This window comes from Abrus precatorius, unplaced genomic scaffold, assembly GCF_003935025.1.
Source record: "Abrus precatorius isolate BTA unplaced genomic scaffold, Abrus_2018 Scaffold3, whole genome shotgun sequence".
NCBI lineage: Eukaryota > Viridiplantae > Streptophyta > Magnoliopsida > Fabales > Fabaceae > Abrus > Abrus precatorius.
Window position 1 is genome coordinate 9089500 of NW_020874373.1, and position 21030 is coordinate 9110529.

Consider the following 21030-nt stretch of genomic DNA (forward strand, 5'->3'; position numbering starts at 1 on the left):
CAACAATCTGATTGCTATCAAGTGTTTGGTGATATAAATTCAGCTCTTTATAACTTTATATAATATTATTATCATTTATTAAACATTTAAACAATCCTACCAATTAAAAATCCAAGGCACAAAGCATTAGTCTCAATGGCCTAATGAATTACATGGCCATGCTCGGGCCTGATTGGTTAATGTTGAGAACTTGAAAACTAAAAACCACAGCCATCCAATATACTTTGCAACTCGTCTTCGTTTATTTATTAATTTTTTTAATAGACATTGGTCTAGGGACATACAATAAAAAATATGTGAAATTAGTTTTCGTTATGTAAATATATTATATAATTCAATATATTATAACATTAAATGACATAAATTTTAATAAAAAATTATTATTATTTATTTCTTAATATGTGTTCTTGTGTACATATTAAAAACAAAGTTTATTTATAAGCATATTTTTTTCAAAAGTCTGCGTTCAATCTAGTGGAAAACAAACAGCCTCCGTTCTCTTCACTCTTACGTTTCAATCTTGCCGACTTTCGAGTTTCAAACAGTGGTGGCACCCCTAATCTTAAAGCCAATTAGCCCATTAAAACAAAACTTGATGTCAGAGTAATTTCCGTCGATCGTGGGAAGGACCATGGCTCCATCAGAAATTGAGATGACACTCTCTTTGCGTCGGAGAAATTGTTGACTGGAAATTCTTGTACCACCGACATGCCAAACCTAAGAGTTTCGATTTCCACATGTTTTTATGTACCATGGTTTTAATTATTATGATAAATGCAGCCAAAATTAGACTCTTCAATCTGAATACCTGACAGTCTGACACAGAATTTTAACCAAAAAATAAAAAAAATCCACCAAATCTAATGACTATGAAGGCGTTAAGGATGGGACGCACGAAACGAAGAGTCCAAGAATCAGGTTGAACATTTGAAACACTTTTGTTGAAATGTTCAGTGCTCATTTATGGTTTTTTTTAATTATTATTATTAAATATGATGATTATTATTAACTTAATTTATAAAAGAGAGAATGTTATATAAAAATTATTTAACAAGAAGTGACTATATTTGCTTTACTTTTGAATAATACAAAATTTATATGCAGTTATTTATTTATTTGTAATGTTATTTTAATTAAAATTAGAATCAAATTTCATAAATCTACAGTAATCTTAGATGTTGACTTTTTAACAAAGTAAAACTTCAATTTTAATTACAAATAATATAAAAAATGCTTAAAGAATTACACAAACAGTTTTTTAAGTGCTTGTGATGTTATTCTATAATTAAAAATAAAACTTTACCTCAATAAAATATCAACATTTAATGTTGGAGCAAATTATCATGATAAAACGATGATTACCAAACTTCATAACTCCGGGGAGGAAAATATAAGTGAAAAAATAATATTTTTACCCAATTAGGAATATATTTACTGGAAGATTAATAAAGTTAGTAAAATGAATCTTCGGGAATTTTAACTCTTAGTTAATTGATTTCTTTATTAGGATAAGCAAAATCATATCTTACATGGGAGTGCCAAGGTCTAACATTTGTTAGAGCAACATTAGCTTATTCCACTAAATTACTACACGCTACCATTTCATAAAACGCAATACCAGAATGTCATAAATGCGGCAATGCCACTTAAAATGCAAAGTCTATCCAACCTACTTTCGTTTCTCATCTTCTCCTCTTTCAATTCATTCTGTACTTTTGAATACATGTGACAAGACTCAAGTACTTCACCATAATTTTTGCTCCTTCGGCTGCTAAGTGCTTCCTTAAGTATTTGCAAACTGTTTCTTCCATTAAGATGAGCACCTTCCATGTCTTCCAACTGCATGCTCAGCTCTGTTAATTTAAGAGTTGTTTGAAACCCATCTTCTTCGGTGTGAACAACTCGAAACTTCATAATAAGGATACATTCCACTACCTGACAAGGAAGAATGTCCTTGGCAGGTAGAACTGATCCAAAGCGAATAACAAAATCCTTATCTGTTGGCCAATGTCTTTGACCACCAAGAGGGCTCCAGCTAGCAAGATTCGCGGCTTGTTTTATTTTCCGGTTTACTATAATCCAACTAAGCTGGAGCCCTTCACGGAGCTCGCGCCACAGCTTACCATCTTTCCTTTCCCTCTCCAAGGATGTAATTGGTGGCAGACCATCAGATACAGAAAGGTTAACCACTCCATCATTGTTGTCATCTCTATCCGCACAGGTGAGAATATCGATCCGAAAAGGGCAGTTATAGAACCAACTATCATAGCCATTTGCATTTGGAATTCCCCAGAGAACTTTGGAACAGATTGTCTTCTCCTTGAACCTAATATCTACAATAGAAACAAAATCTGATGGAGAGATGCTTTCAGATTCACTTGTGTCCCCATAATATTCAGCTTCAGTCCAATTGTCAGGGTACTCCTCATGTTGGTTGTTCTGTTGATACTCTACAACCTCCTTGTTTACAATAAGCGGAAAACAGTCTGCATAGAATTTTCTAAATCCACCAACAGAAGAGATTAAACTTTTGACATCTTCTCTGTTGGTTGAAGGCCACATAGATGAACATACGTTCTCCCATAAACTTTCCTCTTTTGAGATGGAACACAATGCTGCACAAGTACACGCTGCACTGGCCAATGTTGCACCATCAAGTCGGCGTAATATGTCATAGAAGAGATCACTGCTTAATGAGGGGATACTATCAACTGGTGCAATTGACATGGCGATAATCTTTTAACTGCCAAATGAACATAATTTAAATAAAATTAAAAAAAAAACAAATGAAGAAACCTGCATTCCTTTGAACACCAGAAAGTAAAAATAGAGCAACTTTTTTAAGAAATTAGACAATAATGAGGCATGTAAATGTTTTGCCAATGGCCCAACACAAAAATATGAAGTGTGTCAAAGTGATCTCCAGGACAATAAAAAACGTTTTAGTTATCCAAACTGCCATCCTCAATCCAAAGATTGATTATGGCGAAAACAATGCATAAAGCTATGCTTGCTTCATCGCCATGTTTCAAAACTGCACAATGCTCCTTTACATTAAAATGAACCACTTTTAAAATGCCAAGTTCATTTCTGGTTGTTCAACATCAAAGTAATATAGTAGCATGAGCATAGATAGACATACGCTATCATGGTTTTCAACAGTTTAAGGTATAAAAACCATACAACCCAGAAAGGAAGGTAGGAACACCATATTTCCAAATTCCAATCTACCTTCCCTCAGTTTCAGGCTCAATATTTCAAACACAATCTATGATTCATGAACACTGGGGGGAGGGGGGGACCATTCATAAATACTGATACTAACATACAATATAATAACGTGAAGAAGCATGAAACATCCCCACCTAGTTCAACTCTTGTAGCTGCCTAAAAGACAAATTTAACAATACAACTTTGTTTAACAAAAAGATCAAGATTGATGGAGTCAAGAGAAACTGGATTTGTGTATATACTCAGAAATTAAAGCATTGGTATTAAATCAATTCAGAGTCCAAGACCTTAATCAGAATTCAAACACAAATTCAACAACCAACTGGTGCTATTGTTTTTTCATTTAACTTTTAAAACAATATCCCAAAAGGTGTGAGGTAACCTCGTAAGAACAAATAAGTTTAAGACAAGGAAAGCCCTCGGAAAAAGGTAAGCTAGTAGGGGTCTTCTAAGTAATTTCTTAGCCCTACCTAGTAGATAACTACATAACTATTCATAGCCAAAAGGCCTGCAAGGGAAAGGGGCTACACAGGATGACTTATCAAATTGAAATAACTAATACACTAATTTTGATTTCATTGATTTCTTATGGGAGACTTAGAATCTGCCAAACTTTCTGAAATAGCAAGGAAAACTCAAAATGTTGGTAATCTGAAAAACTCAGTCGTGAAATAGAAGGTCGAAATGCAGTTCTAATCCTATGCTGCAACTCAGGAGAATGTCAGCAAGCGGTGACATGTATTCTAAATACAAAAACAAAAATTAGGAAATTGCTATCAAATCGCTTATTATTGACAACTAAACAAACCTCTTCTAGAACTTGTTCCTATACATATAAAAAGCCATCAAATTACTACAGTGACCCGTTCTTTTGTAATTAAGTGGACAACAATATTAAGCACTGCAGCAGTACTAAATTCTCAATACAGCCAGGTAATGGTCACTAATCCAGTACTCACCCCTCAAGAGGTAAGCTTCCCAGAAACTCTAAAAACGTTGCCCTATCATTTAGGATACTAGAAATTACAAATGAAGCATAATACAAAACAAGAGGAACCTTCCATAACAATAAACTGAGTTAAATATCCTATTCCTAAGCAGACTGATATACATGTTACAATAATTAAAGAAGTCCAATCCACATAACAATTATGCAGATTTCCAAGGAGAACTCATACATTGAACACAACCCAATTAGTCCATTCCACACCCAATCGAGAATTCCAAGGAGGAGACACTATTTGTTTCATAATGCCAAATTGCCACCAATAACATGTAACACTTCACATGATTAAAGCAAAATTTAAAAACCCTTAAGCTGAAACATCCAGAAATTGCATAGCAAATAAAATAGAGTAGAGAGAGGGTTGTGACCTCAAATAATAGAGATGAAGAGCATGAGTAAGGTGAAACAGCAAGAGAAAGTGAAAGTAAAAAGCAAGATTTGAAGCAAGAGGAATTGAGTTTTTGGGTTTGAGTTTGAGTTGAGTTTGAGGAGGGATTTAGTGTTGTTGGCAACCTTAGACACGGTTTGGGATCTGAGGGGTTAGCGATTTAGTACTCCGTCTCCCACCTCAACGCCGTAAACTGCTCCTTCGATCAACCACTTAAATTGTGCCACGTGTCGGTGAGTAAGTAATAATAATAAAACTATATCTTTGACTTGTTTGTTTGTGTTTTGTTTTTTCTTTTTCAGCCATCAATCGAAAAATCTATTTTGTCTCGCCTAAAGCAAATATCCATTTGTCACCTTCCGAAAAACAAAAATTAAAACGTGTGTGTCTCTTTCCCATCTCACGTGGTTTGTCACTGCCGTGAACAGGGCTCCATATTCATTCCCATCAATTTTATTTTTTTAAATTAATTAACTCATATTTAATATATTTATCTATATTAATATTATTCGCATAAAATTATCTTTTAGCTGCATTTTTCTTGGCTTCTTATTGCCTTTATTAGGGTTCTGGTTTTTAATATCTTAGGTCGGAGGTAGTTTTATTTTGTGATTATAAAAAGAAATATACAAATTAAATCAATTTCATTATTTTAATTTTAGATTTTGTTAATCTCAGTTTTAAGGACTGAGTTTAAGCATTTATAAATAAAAAAATACATAATTATTATATTAAAGTTATAAAAATACAATAAATACTTCTTTTTTTAATAAAATTTTACTATTATTAGTTGTTTATTCGGCTTAATAATTTTTTTAATATTTTTTAATAACTATTTACTAAAATAAAATTAAAATTACACATATTTCCTGTCTGGGATAAATTTTTGTCACGTCAAATTATGTTTCATATTTAAACGAGATAAAAATAATTTTTTTATTTCTAATTTACTCATTTCATCTAAAATAGAGACAAAATCAGTCAGAACTTGACACATATTATGTGTTTCGTATACAAAAAAAATTTCACTAATATAATTTACTTATTTTTCTCTCTCCCTACCACCAATCTTATTTATTATCTTCTTACGACTTTACACCTTTCACACAGTACAAATCTTTTTTTTTTCTCTCTTCTCACTATAAAAATTCATTTATTTTTCTCTCTCATACCTGATTGGCTCACGTGTGTCCGTAGAATTGCAAACTTAAATTCAAATTTTTATTTTACTTTTTCGTCTCTATTGTATACGAAACACGTGACACGTTTTGACTGATTTTGTCACTATTTTAGACAAAATGAGTAAATTAAAAATAAAAAAATAAATTTGTCTCACTTAAATATAAAACATAGTCTACAGACAAAAAATATATTTGTTTTTAATTTTATTTTAGTAAATAATTATTAAAAAATTTATTAAGCCTGTTTATTCTCAACCCTAAGGGTTGAAGCTAACAAAACTTTTAATTTTTAGTCAAAAAATAATATAAAATTAAATGAATAAGTCAAATGTTTTCAAGTCACATAATTTATTTTGAAATGTAAATTAGACTAAGATGAGTAAACAAGTTGAAGTTATGTTTCATTTAATTAAAGTCATAAAATATATATATATATTTATTTATTTAAAAAATATATTTTTAAATTTTATTAGTTATCTAATAATTTTTAAATCAAAGTTTTTTGATCGATTTATGACCTTTAAAAGATTTGTGAACACTAAAATATTGATTTTAAAAAAAATTAAATTTTAATATTACAAAAAGAGAATAAAAACAAAAGATTTTAAGAAAAAAAATAAAAATTTATCTTAAAAATAGAAAAATTTCAAAATTATTTTTTAAAAGAAAAATAGAATATGACAAATAATCAAACTCTTAAACAAAAATGTTACTTTATACATAAAAAAGGAAAATTTTTAAATTTTTGACATTTTATGAAAACCTTAACAATAAAAAGGGAGAGAAACCATGAGAAAGGGGTTCAAGAATTTTGGGAGGAGGAGAATTTTCTGAAAAATATAGAAAAAAAGAGAGCTAGTGAAAAGAAGAAAGAACAAAAGGCAAGCAAAAAAATTCAAGAACATCAAATAAGCTTTATCATGCATTTTATACATTTTTTCTTCTTCATACATATTTATATTTTGAATAAATATTTTATATATCAAATCAATCTTACATGGCAAACAAAAAAAAATAAAGTTTCAAACCACCACTTCAAACATAAATTCTACCACCTCTCCATCCATCATCATCTATAAACATTAAACTCACCATAGAAGCTTCTTCCCTATCTTTCTTTCTTTCTCTTCCTTTTTTTTCTCACACTAACCTCCACCATCCAAAACCGTGACCTCTATTAACCTTATCTCTATCCTTTCATAACTTCTTTGTTTTTCTTAGAGAAAAGCACACCCTAACCATAAAGTCCTTTCTTCTCAAATTTTAAGATTTTAAATTTTAGATCATTTTACCCTTTTTATATTTTTATTATTTTTAAGTCTGAATTTATTTTTTTAATTTTATTTTTATTATTATTATTTAGCTCAACATACAATTTCTTATTTCAGTTTTATTTATTTATTCATCATTATTATTGTTTATTATTATGATAATTATTAATTTATTTAATGAATGAATTCTTATTATTTATTTTTATTTTTTGTTTTTTTTATGTTACGTTAATCTAGTTTAAATATTTTTTTTATTATTTTAATTTATTTATTTATTTTAATTTTTTGATACCATTTACTTTATAATATTATATTTGAGTTATTTCTTTAATTTATCTCATTCTAACATTAACGATAAATTCTTCTTCTTTTTTTCTTTCTATATTTCATTGTTTATATATTAATTATCATTGAATTATTTATTCTTTAATATTGTTATCTTTTATTTCATTTATTGTATATTTGTAGAATATTGATATGATTTAATTTTATATTTGTGATTACTTTCTCTTATATTGTGAATAATAAATTACTTATTTTTTTGTATAATCAATTAATAAATAATATAATTGTACCAATTTATAATACTAGTGTATAACTTCTCTATCGTAATGTATTATAAATTGATAAAGTCTATGTATATCTACGTTACCAAGACTTTATGTAATATTAATTTATCATATATTATCTTTAATTATTTAGTTAACCACTTTAATAATAAATTAAGATATATTCCTTTTGTAATTACTAACTTACAAATCAATCAACTAATTTAAATCTAAATTATTTTATTAACAAAGCAATTTATAATGCTAATGTGTAGCGATTTTACCTTTTATGTGTTATAAATTGTCAAAAATCTATGTGTACCAACGTTACTTTAGGTTTTATATAATATAAATCTATCAAATAAAATTTTTAATCTTTTTGTTAAATAAGTATCTTCTTTAATCAATTCAAATAAATTTATTTTTGTTAAAATAAAATTAATTTCATATTTTAAAATCTCTTAAGTTATACTTCTAATTTTGATAAATTAAATAATTAAACATTTATTTACTTATTTATACAAATTTCTACAATATTGATGTGTAATTTACATTACCTTCGATTATTTAATAAATTATAAGAGATTTATGTATAACTTACGTTATCTTAAATTCTCTTTCAACATTAATTATAATTTAAAATATCAATTCAAATATTTCATTTACAAATAAAAATATATTTTAATAATTTGCAATATGGTTGTATGATCTTCATTGACCTTCCATATTATTTCTCGTAGGATACATGTATAACCGCATTATCTCATATCCTAAATATTATTTTATAAATTAATCTCTAAATAAATCTTCTTTACTAAATTTAAGTTTAGCCAATTAACTTTGTAATTTTTAGATAGAATTATGTAGCTTTGAGTTTTTCATTGCACTTGGGATACATAGGAGCGGGAATCAAACCTGTTAAGTCAAAATAATTTTTAAAATAATTTTTCTTTTTTTAAGATATCTAGTTAACATTTCAATAAATAATTTTTCTTCTTCTAAAATAAAAATAATTAATGTTTAGGGATTAAATAAATATTTTTAAAAATTAAAATAAATTTGTACAATTAATTTTAGGTAACTATTTTTAAAAGAACGTTGTAGGGTGCTAATACCTTCTGTACACCTAAATGACTGTCAAACTCATTTTTTGTTTCAAAGATCATATTATTTTAAAGTTTTTAAAAAAAATTTTTTTTTTTTGATAGGCAAAAAATTTTCTTAAAATAGTAGCAACTCTTCTTATTTTTAGAAAAATATTTCTATTTTTAAAAGATATTTTTCTTAAATACATTTATTTTTTCACCGTACTGTTATGATTGTCTGGTTGCAACAAAATTAATCAAGTTTACTGTTAATTTTCAAAATAATAGATTTATCCTTCTCAAGTCGATTAAGCTTCATTAGTCTTACAGTAGCCCGTTTGGTCCGATGAAATAAAAAGAAAAAATAATAAAATAAAATAATAAAAAAAAAATTTAATGCTTAAATGCTTAAAACTAACTTTAGAATATTATTATTAAATTTTTGTAACATATGGCAAGATGATACATAATAAAACTTTATATGTAATAATTTTGTATTCAAAATTCATAATATCAAGTGCTATATTTTTAACACAAGGTTAGTGTTTATTAATTTATTTTTATATCGGGGTATTAGCCACTCTTTAAAAAGATTAAGTTTTGCATAAATTATCTGTTTCTATTTTGCTACTATAAACTAAATTGTTGCCATGCTCATGAATAAAGGGTTGTAGGGACGAGATAAAGATACGTTGAAAGCAAAAGCTAAGGCTGCAGGGATGAGTGGTTGTAATGGGTTCTTCAACCTTGTAATTTACACTCGTCGACCAAGCTAGTAGAAGCAAAACATAATTTCTAGCTGAATCGAAATTTCAGCAGCAAAATATTTAGAAGAAGGGCTATTTCCAATTTAACACTTGGTAACACCTCAAGTGTGAAACTACAAAACACCAATGGTGAATGAATGTACATATAAAACAATACAAGATTGAAGAATAATTTTGAATTAATTTAAAATAAATATGTTTATAAATACACTAAAATAATATAATATATCTATACAAAATAATATGCTATATGATTTTTTAAAAAAAATTATGAAAAATATAATTTTATTGCAAATTTATTGATATATAATTATATAAGTATGAGCAAAATTAACATACACTAGTTCAGTTTGGATTAAATTTAATTAGTTTTTAAAATGAGATTAAAATTTGATCAAATTATTTTATACAAAATATTATTTATATTTTATATTTCAATTTTTAATTAATTTGAATATAATCTCTTATAATATTTATATTTTAATTTCTTAAATAATGTTTTATAAAAATTAATCACTGAGACCCCTTTTTACAATATCTTATTAATTCGTATTTTAAGGCCGTTGATTAGTAAATCTATAAATATAAACTTAATTTTGATACACTATTAATATACAAATTTTTATTCTATTAATTAATTAAATTAAATAATAAATATAACTTTTAAATTAATTATAATAAATTTCAACAAATTTTTGTTGTCATATTATTTAATGATAATATGAAAATTTTTAATCTATCAGTGTATTCTAATTAAGTTTTAATTATAAATTCTTTACTAAAGATTAGGTTAAAGGTGAATAGTGATTTTTCACAACAACAATTACTTTTAATTTCTTAACTACTATCTTTAAAACACCGGTACATATTTATCTTGTTATATATATATGTCCACTTTTATAAAAAATAAATTATATTTATCTATTGAAAGACAATTTTAATTATTATTATTATTTTCAATTGTATTTTTTATTCGTTTTCTACATATTTTATATACTTATAATAAATAAAAAATAATAGTAAATATCATATTAAATAGTGCACGTTTGTGTTTGGGGGGTGGGGTGTTTGTGCGTTACATGCTAGTTCAAGATGTGATAAAAAAATTTGCTTTTATTTGTCTTTCTCTTTTTAAGGTTAACGATAAATTAATTTTCTTTTACCTATCATATCCTTAACTTAACATAAAGGAGTACTTAACTAAAAAAAAAATTAAAAAGAGAGATATAGAAGGATGTAATATAAAGTAATTTTAGTGAAACTAATAATATTTATATATTTATTAATTCTTAATCTTAAAATGATAGATACCAAATAAAAATTCTAGAAAGTAGTTACAATACTAAATTAATATTTTTAAGGGTTTTCATAATTATTTAATCGACATATTAGTTATATAATTAATAAATAAATTTTTTTCTTAAAAATATGCTAAAGTGTAATAATAATAATAATAATAATAATAATAATAATAATAAAAGGTATATTCTGATAAAGTTATAGAAAACTATTATATTTAAATTAAATAAAAAAATTTTAAAAAAATTCATTATCTGACTTTTTTTTTCGTCTCAGGAAAATAATATCATATAAAATTTTATCTTTAATTTTTTTAAATAATAATAATAAACCAAAAGTGACTAAAATTCTTAAGAGCCGATATTAGCACATAAATTATAAAGGAAATGTAATCAGCACAATTTTTTTAACAATTTTATTATTAGATGAAATTTTATGTTAATTCTACTACTAATAAAATAGTAGACTCGTAATATTTAATATAATAAAATTAATATAAAGTTTCATACAATAATAAAATATAAAATGAAAGTCAAAAGATTGTGCCTCAAACGTTTTTCAAACCACAAATAATGGAGAGAACAAGGAACCAATTAATTATGAACGTAAAGAGGAAAGTGAAGTGGTCCTTAGCTGTCATCTATGACTGCCATTGTGATCATATTTATGACTAACCAAACTCTCTACCGACGAAACCATAATGTCACTTGTTTACATATATTATTGGAAGAATAAATATCCATTTTAATCTTTTAAATTATGAACATGGATTAATTTATTCTTTAAAAAATTTATCTTATTTTTTAATATTTTAAAAACTACTTACTTTATTTTATTTTTTAGTATTGCTTTATATAAAAAAAGAATTGAAATAAATATTATTTGTGAAGTTAAAAGTTAAAATAATTTTTTTATAAAATTAATAATTAAAATGATAAATGCTTATAATATGAAGGATTAAAAGTAAATTCACTATTGAAATGATGAAAAAAAATTAACGTTTTTTTTTTGTAGTTTTGGAGCTTTGACCCTTCTTGTTTATGAAAAAAAAAATGTGACATTACTCATTAGTCTTAACCAAAGCAAGAATAATATGATTAAATATATTTACTTATTATGAATTAAAGTATAAATTGTTATTATTATTATTATTAAAAATTTAATCGTCAATAATTGATATATTACTTTCCGGTGATTTGATGAGACATGATGGTTGAATTAGCATGACATCCCAGAAGCAAAGGAAGTAGGGTTCATGCTTCAGACGTAATAAGAATGGATGTGATAAATAAATAATGTGATAAAAAAGATAATAAAAAATATATTGAAAAATATAAATGTAAATAATTATTAAAGAAAATATAGAGCTGGCACATTTTGAAAGTTGACTTCGTGCTGCCTCCAAATAAAATGATAGGGACGTGCCGTGAGATATCTTTTGCATGCTTCCTTGCCTATTGTTTATTGAACGCAGTGGGTGAGGAGTAATTAAGGATGGACATAGTTGAAAGCAACTTGTAAATCTAACTAATTTAAAATATTGAAAAATAGATTAATTTGGGTGTTTTTATTGGATTTTATAATATATATATATATATATATATATATATATATATATATATATAGTTTGAGGAGCTCTCGAGTAAATAAAATTTTATTTCATCTTATCCAATTTAACTTGAACATTTTATATTCCATTTTTATGATTTATCACTACTAAAAAGTCTGTTTATACAGATAGATTTACAGATGAAATTTTAGAGCATTACAGATGATTTTTGTCATTACAGACGGACATAAACCGTCTGTAATATCTTCATCGGTAAAGAATTACAGACAGATTTGACAGTTTTTGCCATTACAAATAGATTACTGTTTGTAAACAGACAGTAAAATTCATATGTAATTCGTCGATGATATATTTTACTATTATTGATATTTTTTGTTTATATAAATAGCAATTTCCTACTGTTCTTGATTATCACAATTTATAAACAAAATAAAAACTATAGATTCGACATCTAAACATTCCAAAATGATTTATAAAATATAAAGTTTAAATGTTATTATAAAGAAAGACAAAAAAGCATCTAAATAAATACATTTAAAAATAAAATACAAGTCTTCATTAGGAATAATATGTATAGTCATCAAGGAGCATCATCATCAGTAGACGAAGAGTCAGTAGAGGAATGATGTATGAAGGTGAAAACGGTGCTGGAGCTGGTGGAGGAGGAAGAGGTGTGGAGCTGCTTGTTCTCATGAGCTCAAAATAAGCATGCATCTGCTGCATCTGCATATGTCGTTGCTTCATCTGCTGCTGGACCTCCCTTTACATTCTCGATGCCACCTTCTTCTCTATCTTCTTCTCCATTTTCTTTGCTCACTTCTTCTTCCATGCACTTTCTTTGTTCTTCCACATCTCCTAAACCGTTCTAGAGCATATCCCCTTGTAACTCCACAACATGCATATTCTACAAACTTCACAAACACAAACAATCCTACAACACACAATAATCAGGTTCGGAGAAGGACCTCTACGCCCTTCCCCCAGTCATACAATCTTCAATTCTACAACTCTATCTTAGAAATTTTAAGTCTCTAAAAAACATAAAAAATTAAAAAACTAAACTGATTAAAAGTTAGAGTATCGTACCAGGAATACAATGATGCAAAAAAAACTTTCAAATAGTTGCTCCAATCACTCGCAAAGGCCAAAACACTGAGCTTCTAGAGAGAGAAGGGGGAGCGAGAGAGAGAATTCTGAGAAATGAGGAAGGGGAAGGGGAGACGCGGTTTTATGGGTTTCAATCATTACAGACGAAAAAATTCGTCTGTAATAAGTTTAATGAAACGGTGCGTTTCAGGTGGCACCTTACAGACAGATTTTTCTGTCTGTAAATTCGTCAGTTCCATTTACAGATGAAAAAATCTGTCTGTAATTTACCACCTGAAAGGTCGGTTAAAACGGCTATATTTACAAATAGAAAAATTCGTCTGTAATTTTTCACTATAACATTCCCTCCTATTTTCAAATTACAGACAAAAAAATTCGTTTGTAATTCTTGTCTATAATGTTTCACGCCAAAAGGCGGGCAAATTACAGACGAATTTTACAGACGAATTTTACAGATGAAATGATTTTTTTTCAAGAAATATAAATTTCAATTAACTGATAACCCAACCTAAACAAACCCAAATTTAATCTAGTTGGTTTTAGTTTAAGTTGAATGTAAAATTACAAAAAATAAAAAATAAAAAAAATAGTTCAAACCAAACGCTTTTAATTAGTTTAGACTAAAATTTTGCTTTAAAGCCAACCCATGATCACCATTAAGAATAGAAACCAACGTGATGCGATGAGAAGCTAGCTAGTTAATTTTGAGGTGGGACAATAAGGCAAAAATAAATTAGAAGAAAAAAAAAATATAGTTTCATTCTTTTTGACAAAAATAAATTGAGAATTAGTTAGCAAGTCCTTGATATTATGGTAGATATATGTGTAGGATGTTATTCCCTCTAAATACAAGAAGGATCTATAGGTTTGCATGCGTCAAGCGATACCAAACAATTTTAAGAGAGAGTAAACAATGTCAATTAAGATAAAAGTTTAACTACAAGAGTAAAAGTTACCATCTAAGCTTAATAATTTGATAGAAATAAATCATAACCCAACTAAGCTCTACAGGAGCAAAAAACTTAGGGAAAAAAATGATTTGAACTAACTCCTAAGATAAAGTTAAACCAAAAAAAAAATAAATTGGAATAGAACTAAAGACAATGCTAATATCAAGAGATAAGTAGTCAAACACACATTGAGACAATGTTCAAATACACTAAATATGATCATAATGTCCACTTAAAAATCAACTATGCACTAAGAAATTCACAAAGAACAATCATGAAGCAAAACACAAAGCAAATGCAAAAATCAAGATATGTTTGTGTTAGGTTCCACATTTGCCATTAACAAGACACTAGGGTCCATGTGCCTCTTCATTAAGTTCTCATGCACAAACTTAGAGTTGGATATATACTTATTGTTAATGTCATTCCTCAAAGTAAAGTCACCACCTTGATACATGAAGCTGGGGATGATGTGATAAAAGATATAACGGTTGTAGTGGAGGTCTTGCCATTAAAATTGACCCCTTTCTCACTAATGTAAAGGGTGGTAAGTCTCATCGTTCTAGGGTGGTATTAGTGTAGAGCTCAATGATTTTGTGATTCATAGATTTCATTTTTAAGTCGTTTGTATTCAACAAAATGAAATTATCTTGAGGAAAATACCAACCAAAATTTGTTTGTTATTAATAGGAGGGGGAAAGTAGCGGATAAATTATTATATTACTAACTTGTAAAAAAACTACTCTTATTTATCAAACTAACAAGCCTTGCTCAATACAAGAAATAAGAGAATGAGAATAATATTAAGAAGAAAGGAAGGCACTCTAGTTAGAGAGTGATACAGAGACAAAAAAAAGAGTCTTAAGTTTATTAATATTCTCCACATTAAATTCTTGCATGCTCTTCTCCTTTTATCCTCCTTTTAGATGCTTCATGTGGTATGCTTATTTTCACCTCACCATTATACCCACCAATATCTGTTATAACAAATTGATCACCTTAACATGTAGGTTTATAATATTAATTACCTCCTCCATTAAAATTGACCTTGTTCTTAAGGTCAAAAGCACTATAGCTATGTTTTTCAAGATGATAAACCTCTCTATATTTCCTTACACATTCTTTAGCAATTTCGATGAGAATAATTTATATGTTGTCCAATACAACAAAAAGACAAGCCAACAAAGTTATGATAGATTTGACAATGACATGAGCAACAATTTCCCCCTAATTGTTGATACAAAATGCTCATCCCACTAGTGTGAACAGTGCACAATAATTAATGGCAGTGCATCATCACTTGTTGCATTGCCAACAAAATATAGTGGAGGAAGATGGAAATTCAATTTGATTAATAATTATAGTGTTAATAAGTGGCTAAACAATGTATATAAATGTTTATTTTGGTGACACTCTTTCAGTTTTATTGATAGCCATGATTTCCAAAAACTCAAAGCAAGAAAAGCAGTTCCTAAACAACAATTAACACCCATAGAACAACAAATGAAGAAAGAACATAAAATAGTTCTATTTTGGTTCACCCAATAGGGATGTCTAGGAACAACAATAAGAGGGACACCATGAAGAAGTTTAAAAAATTTGTCTGAAATGTAATTTTGGTAGAATCAACCACAACTATTTCATGAAAATTTTAGGCTTTGACCAAAACAAAGGTTCATGTTGATGCTTGGCTAGACCAATAACTTTTCATGAAAATCAAAATACTTTCATGAGTATATATTATTTGTAAGTGTTTACTACAGTGTTCCTAAACTTAAAAGTAGATTGAATACTCTCTTTAAATTATACTAAAATATTAAAGGATATTTACGTTTTTTTTAAATATACTACTAATTATATCACTAAAATCAACGGTTATGATTGTTCTACATATACAAGAGTAAAGAATACTCACTCATTTTCTAAAGCACCGTAGAATTTACCTTATTTATATATAGGGAACATAGCTTCGCACAAGCCTTCCTCAAAAGGTGTAAGACTACTTTATTATGTCTCGTTGATTTGAAGAAGTCAAGCCACTAAAGTCAAGCTCCTTTAGTAACTATAAATCCATCCAAACTCTTTTACGATTGAGCATTGATCCATATAAACCACATTGGCCAAATAGGGTTGTGGATTTGAGCAGAACTTCCAAATGAGTTATATCAGAAGTATTTCGGTTCTTAGCAATTTAGAAGAAGCGTTTGAACAAAACTTCTAACTCATCAAGAACCTCAAATAAAATTTCATTAGCCAATAAAAGCACCAATGTAATAATAGCGAATAACCAATTAGATTACTAACCTGTAAAAGTTGCTCTTATTTATCAAATTAAAAAAGCTTTGCTTAGTACAAGAAAAAAAAGTATGAAAAAGATACAGAAAAGAGGAAAATTTTAGTTGGAGAAAGAAAAGGAGATAGTGAGAGGAATCGGGGTTCATCAATATTTTCCACTGTCAATTTTTGCATGATCTTTTCCTTTTATTCCCTATCTAGATGCTTCACATTGTATTTATTTTCAGCCCATCATGGCACACATGAATCTGTTGTTACTAATTAACCCAACTCAACATATAATTTCATAACAAGGAATATCTGCATTGTGCTCCCAAACATCATGAGAAAAACTAGTGCTTCAAAATCTCCTAGTTCCAAGACGCTTTGTATAATCAAATGTGACTGAAAATTGCACTTGTTTGTGCGATAAATCACCGTGCCATAGCTAAGAATTTGCATCCTACTAAAATTGGATATTATGGCTATTTTCCATGGTATAGTATAGATGAAACGAAATCCCATGATTTGCATATGCTTTTCCAGATAATTGAGTTTGCTTTTGGGCGAAGAATATGGACATTGTAATATTGATTGATATTTTAACTGAAAAAAAATTCCATCCGCCAAATATCAACATTGTTAATAAGTTGCCAATTCAATTGAACCATACCAAAATATATGAAGCGCGGAGCACCTTGTTCTTTAGGAATGCAAATCTTCTGACAAGTATAAAAAAATGACATTTCATTTTATGACTAGTCAAACCCTAAGCAAAATCTCTTTATAATCATAAAAAAAAAAAGGAGTGTTTATCTTCTGGCCCATGGCAAAAGGAGTCTATAATGTACGCCTTTAATTTTTAAATCATACAAAATACTGTTAAATTAATTTTCAAATTAGAATTATACTCATTTTTCTTGTTCCACCAATTGATAACACTATGTATAATTATAAACAAATTAATGAATTTTTTTAAATAACAAACTATATTTAATTAATTAAAAAATAGACATTCCGCACCACTCTTCCAACTGGAAGGTTTCCATGCTTTGAGTATACCACACCATATGTTTCCCTAAAATCTTATTCATTTTTTTCACTGCGAGTAGGGTGATAGACATATACATCCCAGTGTTCTTCCAATCAATAGCTGCAAACAGGCATGTCATAGCAATGGCTAAAACGGCAAAAATACCAATTGTCGTTTTATATCCACCGACAAAGGGACAGAACAACCAACCTGGTATTCAGTCCTATAATTCCACGAAATAGAAACAAAAGACTGACACAATATACAATTTCAACAAAATAAAAACGCTAACGTTATTCCACTTGGACAAGTTTCAGACATAACGAAATTCACAATATGATAAAGAAGAGAGCACCGACAACATGAATGAGATCAGGCGTCTCCGGCGTCGTCGTCGGTGGGCTTAGACTCAGCAGCGTCAGGAACATCATCGGGGTCACGATTGGGGTCGGACTTGTCGATGGAAGCACGGGTTTTGTTAAGGAAAGGTTTGAAAGCAATCTCAATAGCGAGCCACACAAATGCTAGGGCTCCCACAACCACCACCGCTTCTTTTGCCTTCCCCATAGTCCCTTTTCTATTCTCTTATCTTCTGTTCTCAATTTATGCAGATTGAGTGCTTCTGCTGTTTACCCACCACCACAATTTCCCAAATCTTAGCTCCTTCAAAACACGACACAACTTGGGGGAACTTGAAACTGACCACTTCCTCAATCTTTCTTTTACACGTAATAACCATAGCACAATAACTGAAACTTGTTTCCAAGTATAAATAATCTAGTTATTAAGCCCAATAAAATTCGTTTAGCTTTTATACTATCTAATATGTGTTTTATTTGTAGGCAATCTGAACTATTTAATATGCAATATTAAGGTTACATTATTAACGTACAAGTATAGAAATGAATTCCATTCCCTTGTCTTCCCATTTGAAATTTTATGCTCCGTTTGTTCTCGAGTTTTGAAAGGGCCAAATTGAATAATTATTTTACCCTTTTTCTTTATAAACATAAACATATCATTTAATAGGATGAGTATAGAATTAAATACAAATAAATATATTCATGTAAGAATTTGTACAAATATATTTATATTTTTTATTAGTTAATTTAATTTAAAAATAATTATAATTTAAATAATATTTATTTTTAATATGATAAAAAAATAGAAAATGTAAAATAAAAATTTTGATTATCTTTTAAAATAAATTTTATATAAAAAATAAATATAAAAGTTAAATTTAATTTATATATAATTTTAAACATTCTAAATCTTAATAATAATAATTTAATTATAAATTAATAAATATATAATGTGTTATACAAATTTTTTTATATTTTTTTATTAAATTCTTTTATTTTAAAATAAACAAAAAATTATAATTTAAATATAAAATATATAATTAAAAAATTTATTATATAAAATAATATCAAATATAATTATATTAAAAAATATGATAAATAATTTTTGTATATTTTATATATTTTTCATCCTCTTCAATAATAAAAAAATGTTATTCTTTTAATTGATGTAAACATAAAAAATAAATTTTAAAAAAAATTAAAGAAAACATAAAAATAAAAATAAACAGTAAAAAAATTTAGTTATTTTTAAATATAAATAATGTAAATCTATTATATTATTATTGTTATTAAATATTTTAAAATAAAAATAAAAATACATAAAAAAAGCATATATCAATGAGTAGAAATATAACAAAAAATATTTTTCAATAAACAATAAGTTTTAGTATTATACTCAAAGTCTAATTTTTTTTAAGAATTGAAATTAATATTAACATAAATTTATTTAATAAATTATGTATAAAATTATTAATTTATAGTTTTAAAATAACATATTTAAATATAACTTATAAAAAGTAAATGTATATTAATAATTAATTACTCTAATTTAAAATATTTTTTAATTTAAATTAGTATTAACTTTAAAAATATGATATCATAAAAAATTATATCAATACAAAAATTTATATTTATCTTATTTAATATTTTAGATATAATTTAAGTTTATAACTAGATAATAAATTGTAAGTCTATTACATGATTAAATACTCTAAAATTTTGTTTTAAGAGTATTTAAAATTTAATTCTAATATCAATTTTTTTTAATAATCACATAATTAGAATATAAAATATTAATAAATAAATAGTTTGAAGTATTAATATTAAAAATATTAAAAAATATTTTAAAAATTAATTTATGTCTTTATTTGATTGTAGATCTTTTTTTTTATAATTGTAAGAGAAGTATATAAAATGTGAAAGAAATATTAAAAAGTTGAAAAACTCTGATACACTATTAAAACAAATTATATATATAAAAATAAATATAATATTTAAATTTAATTTATATTTAAAATATTATTATTTATTTATTTATTCATTTATTATAGTATAAAAATATTAAATAGGCAAATTCAACAATTACAATAAAATTTTAATAATAAATTTATATATTATCTTTTTATTATAATGATATTTAATATTAGGTAATTTATTTTAATTATTATAATTAATTAATTTTAATCTAAAATTTAAAGTCATAACCATTAATGTAATATTTAAAAATAAATAACACTACTCTTAAAATTTAATTAATAAATAATTTAATTAAAGGATGAATAAAAGATGATAAAAAATTAAATTACCATGTCACTATTTAATTTTATTATAATCAAAATTTTATATAAGTTTTTTGAAATTCTCATACTTAGAAAAAAAATTATAAATTCTGTAGTATTAATATTTTTAATAATATATACATAATTTAAATCACAATGTTAAAATGATAGTAAATAATTAAAAATTTAGTTAAAAAATGAAAATAGTATCATTAGTTACCATAATAAAAAAATTAATATAATTTATATACTCAAATGAATTTATAAAATGAATAACATTTGATATTTTAATATTGACATAAATTTTTATGGATTTAAATGAAAAAATAAAAATATTACATATAATACATATTTGACACAAATTTAATAAGATATAATAAAATATAATACATAATATTATTTTGAAATAATGTAATTTTATGTTTACTTAATAAATAAAAAATTATCTTTGTATGATTTATTGCAACAAAATTATATATATATATACTTTAACAAATAACTCTTAAAAATTTACATTATTGTCGTACACAAATACGAAGTAATATAATATAAAAAAATATTAGCAAATTTTTAAAAGTTAAATAAAAATTATTTATTATATAGATTATATTGACAAAGATAAAGATATATTTAGTGATATATTACAAGATAAAAAAATTAATTTAATAAATGTTATCTT

The 21030-nt window shown here is 26.2% G+C and overlaps 2 protein-coding genes across 4 annotated transcripts; both read right to left on the reverse strand.

Moving 5' to 3' along the window:
- Nucleotides 1–1486: 1486 nt before the first annotated feature.
- Nucleotides 1487–4832, reverse strand: LOC113861770 (probable F-box protein At2g36090). 3 transcript variants are annotated; one of them, XM_027494795.1, is made up of 2 exons: nt 4606–4818; nt 1487–2743 (listed from the first exon to the last, which is right to left on the reverse strand). In XM_027494795.1, the coding sequence occupies exon 2, from the start codon at nt 2725–2727 to the stop codon at nt 1603–1605; it is 1125 nt and encodes a 374-aa protein (XP_027350596.1). In that variant the 5' UTR covers nt 2728–2743; nt 4606–4818; the 3' UTR covers nt 1487–1602. The 3 variants fall into 3 exon arrangements, with proteins under 3 accessions (XP_027350596.1, XP_027350598.1, XP_027350597.1); XM_027494797.1 differs by having other exon boundaries at nt 1528–2743; nt 4751–4832; XM_027494796.1 differs by having other exon boundaries at nt 1528–2736.
- A 13018-nt stretch (nt 4833–17850) lies between these two features.
- LOC113863197 (outer envelope membrane protein 7) lies at nt 17851–18361 on the reverse strand. The gene has a single exon (XM_027496684.1). It carries the CDS (start codon nt 18275–18277, stop codon nt 18083–18085), a length of 195 nt encoding a protein of 64 aa, XP_027352485.1. The 5' UTR covers nt 18278–18361; the 3' UTR covers nt 17851–18082.
- Nucleotides 18362–21030: the final 2669 nt, after the last annotated feature.

Excerpts from the sequence above, each read along its gene's own strand:
- LOC113861770 (XM_027494795.1), bottom strand. The coding sequence starts at position 2,727 with ATGTCAATTGCACCAGTTGATAGTATCCCCTCATTAAGCAGTGATCTC.
- LOC113863197 (XM_027496684.1), bottom strand. The coding sequence starts at position 18,277 with ATGGGGAAGGCAAAAGAAGCGGTGGTGGTTGTGGGAGCCCTAGCATTT.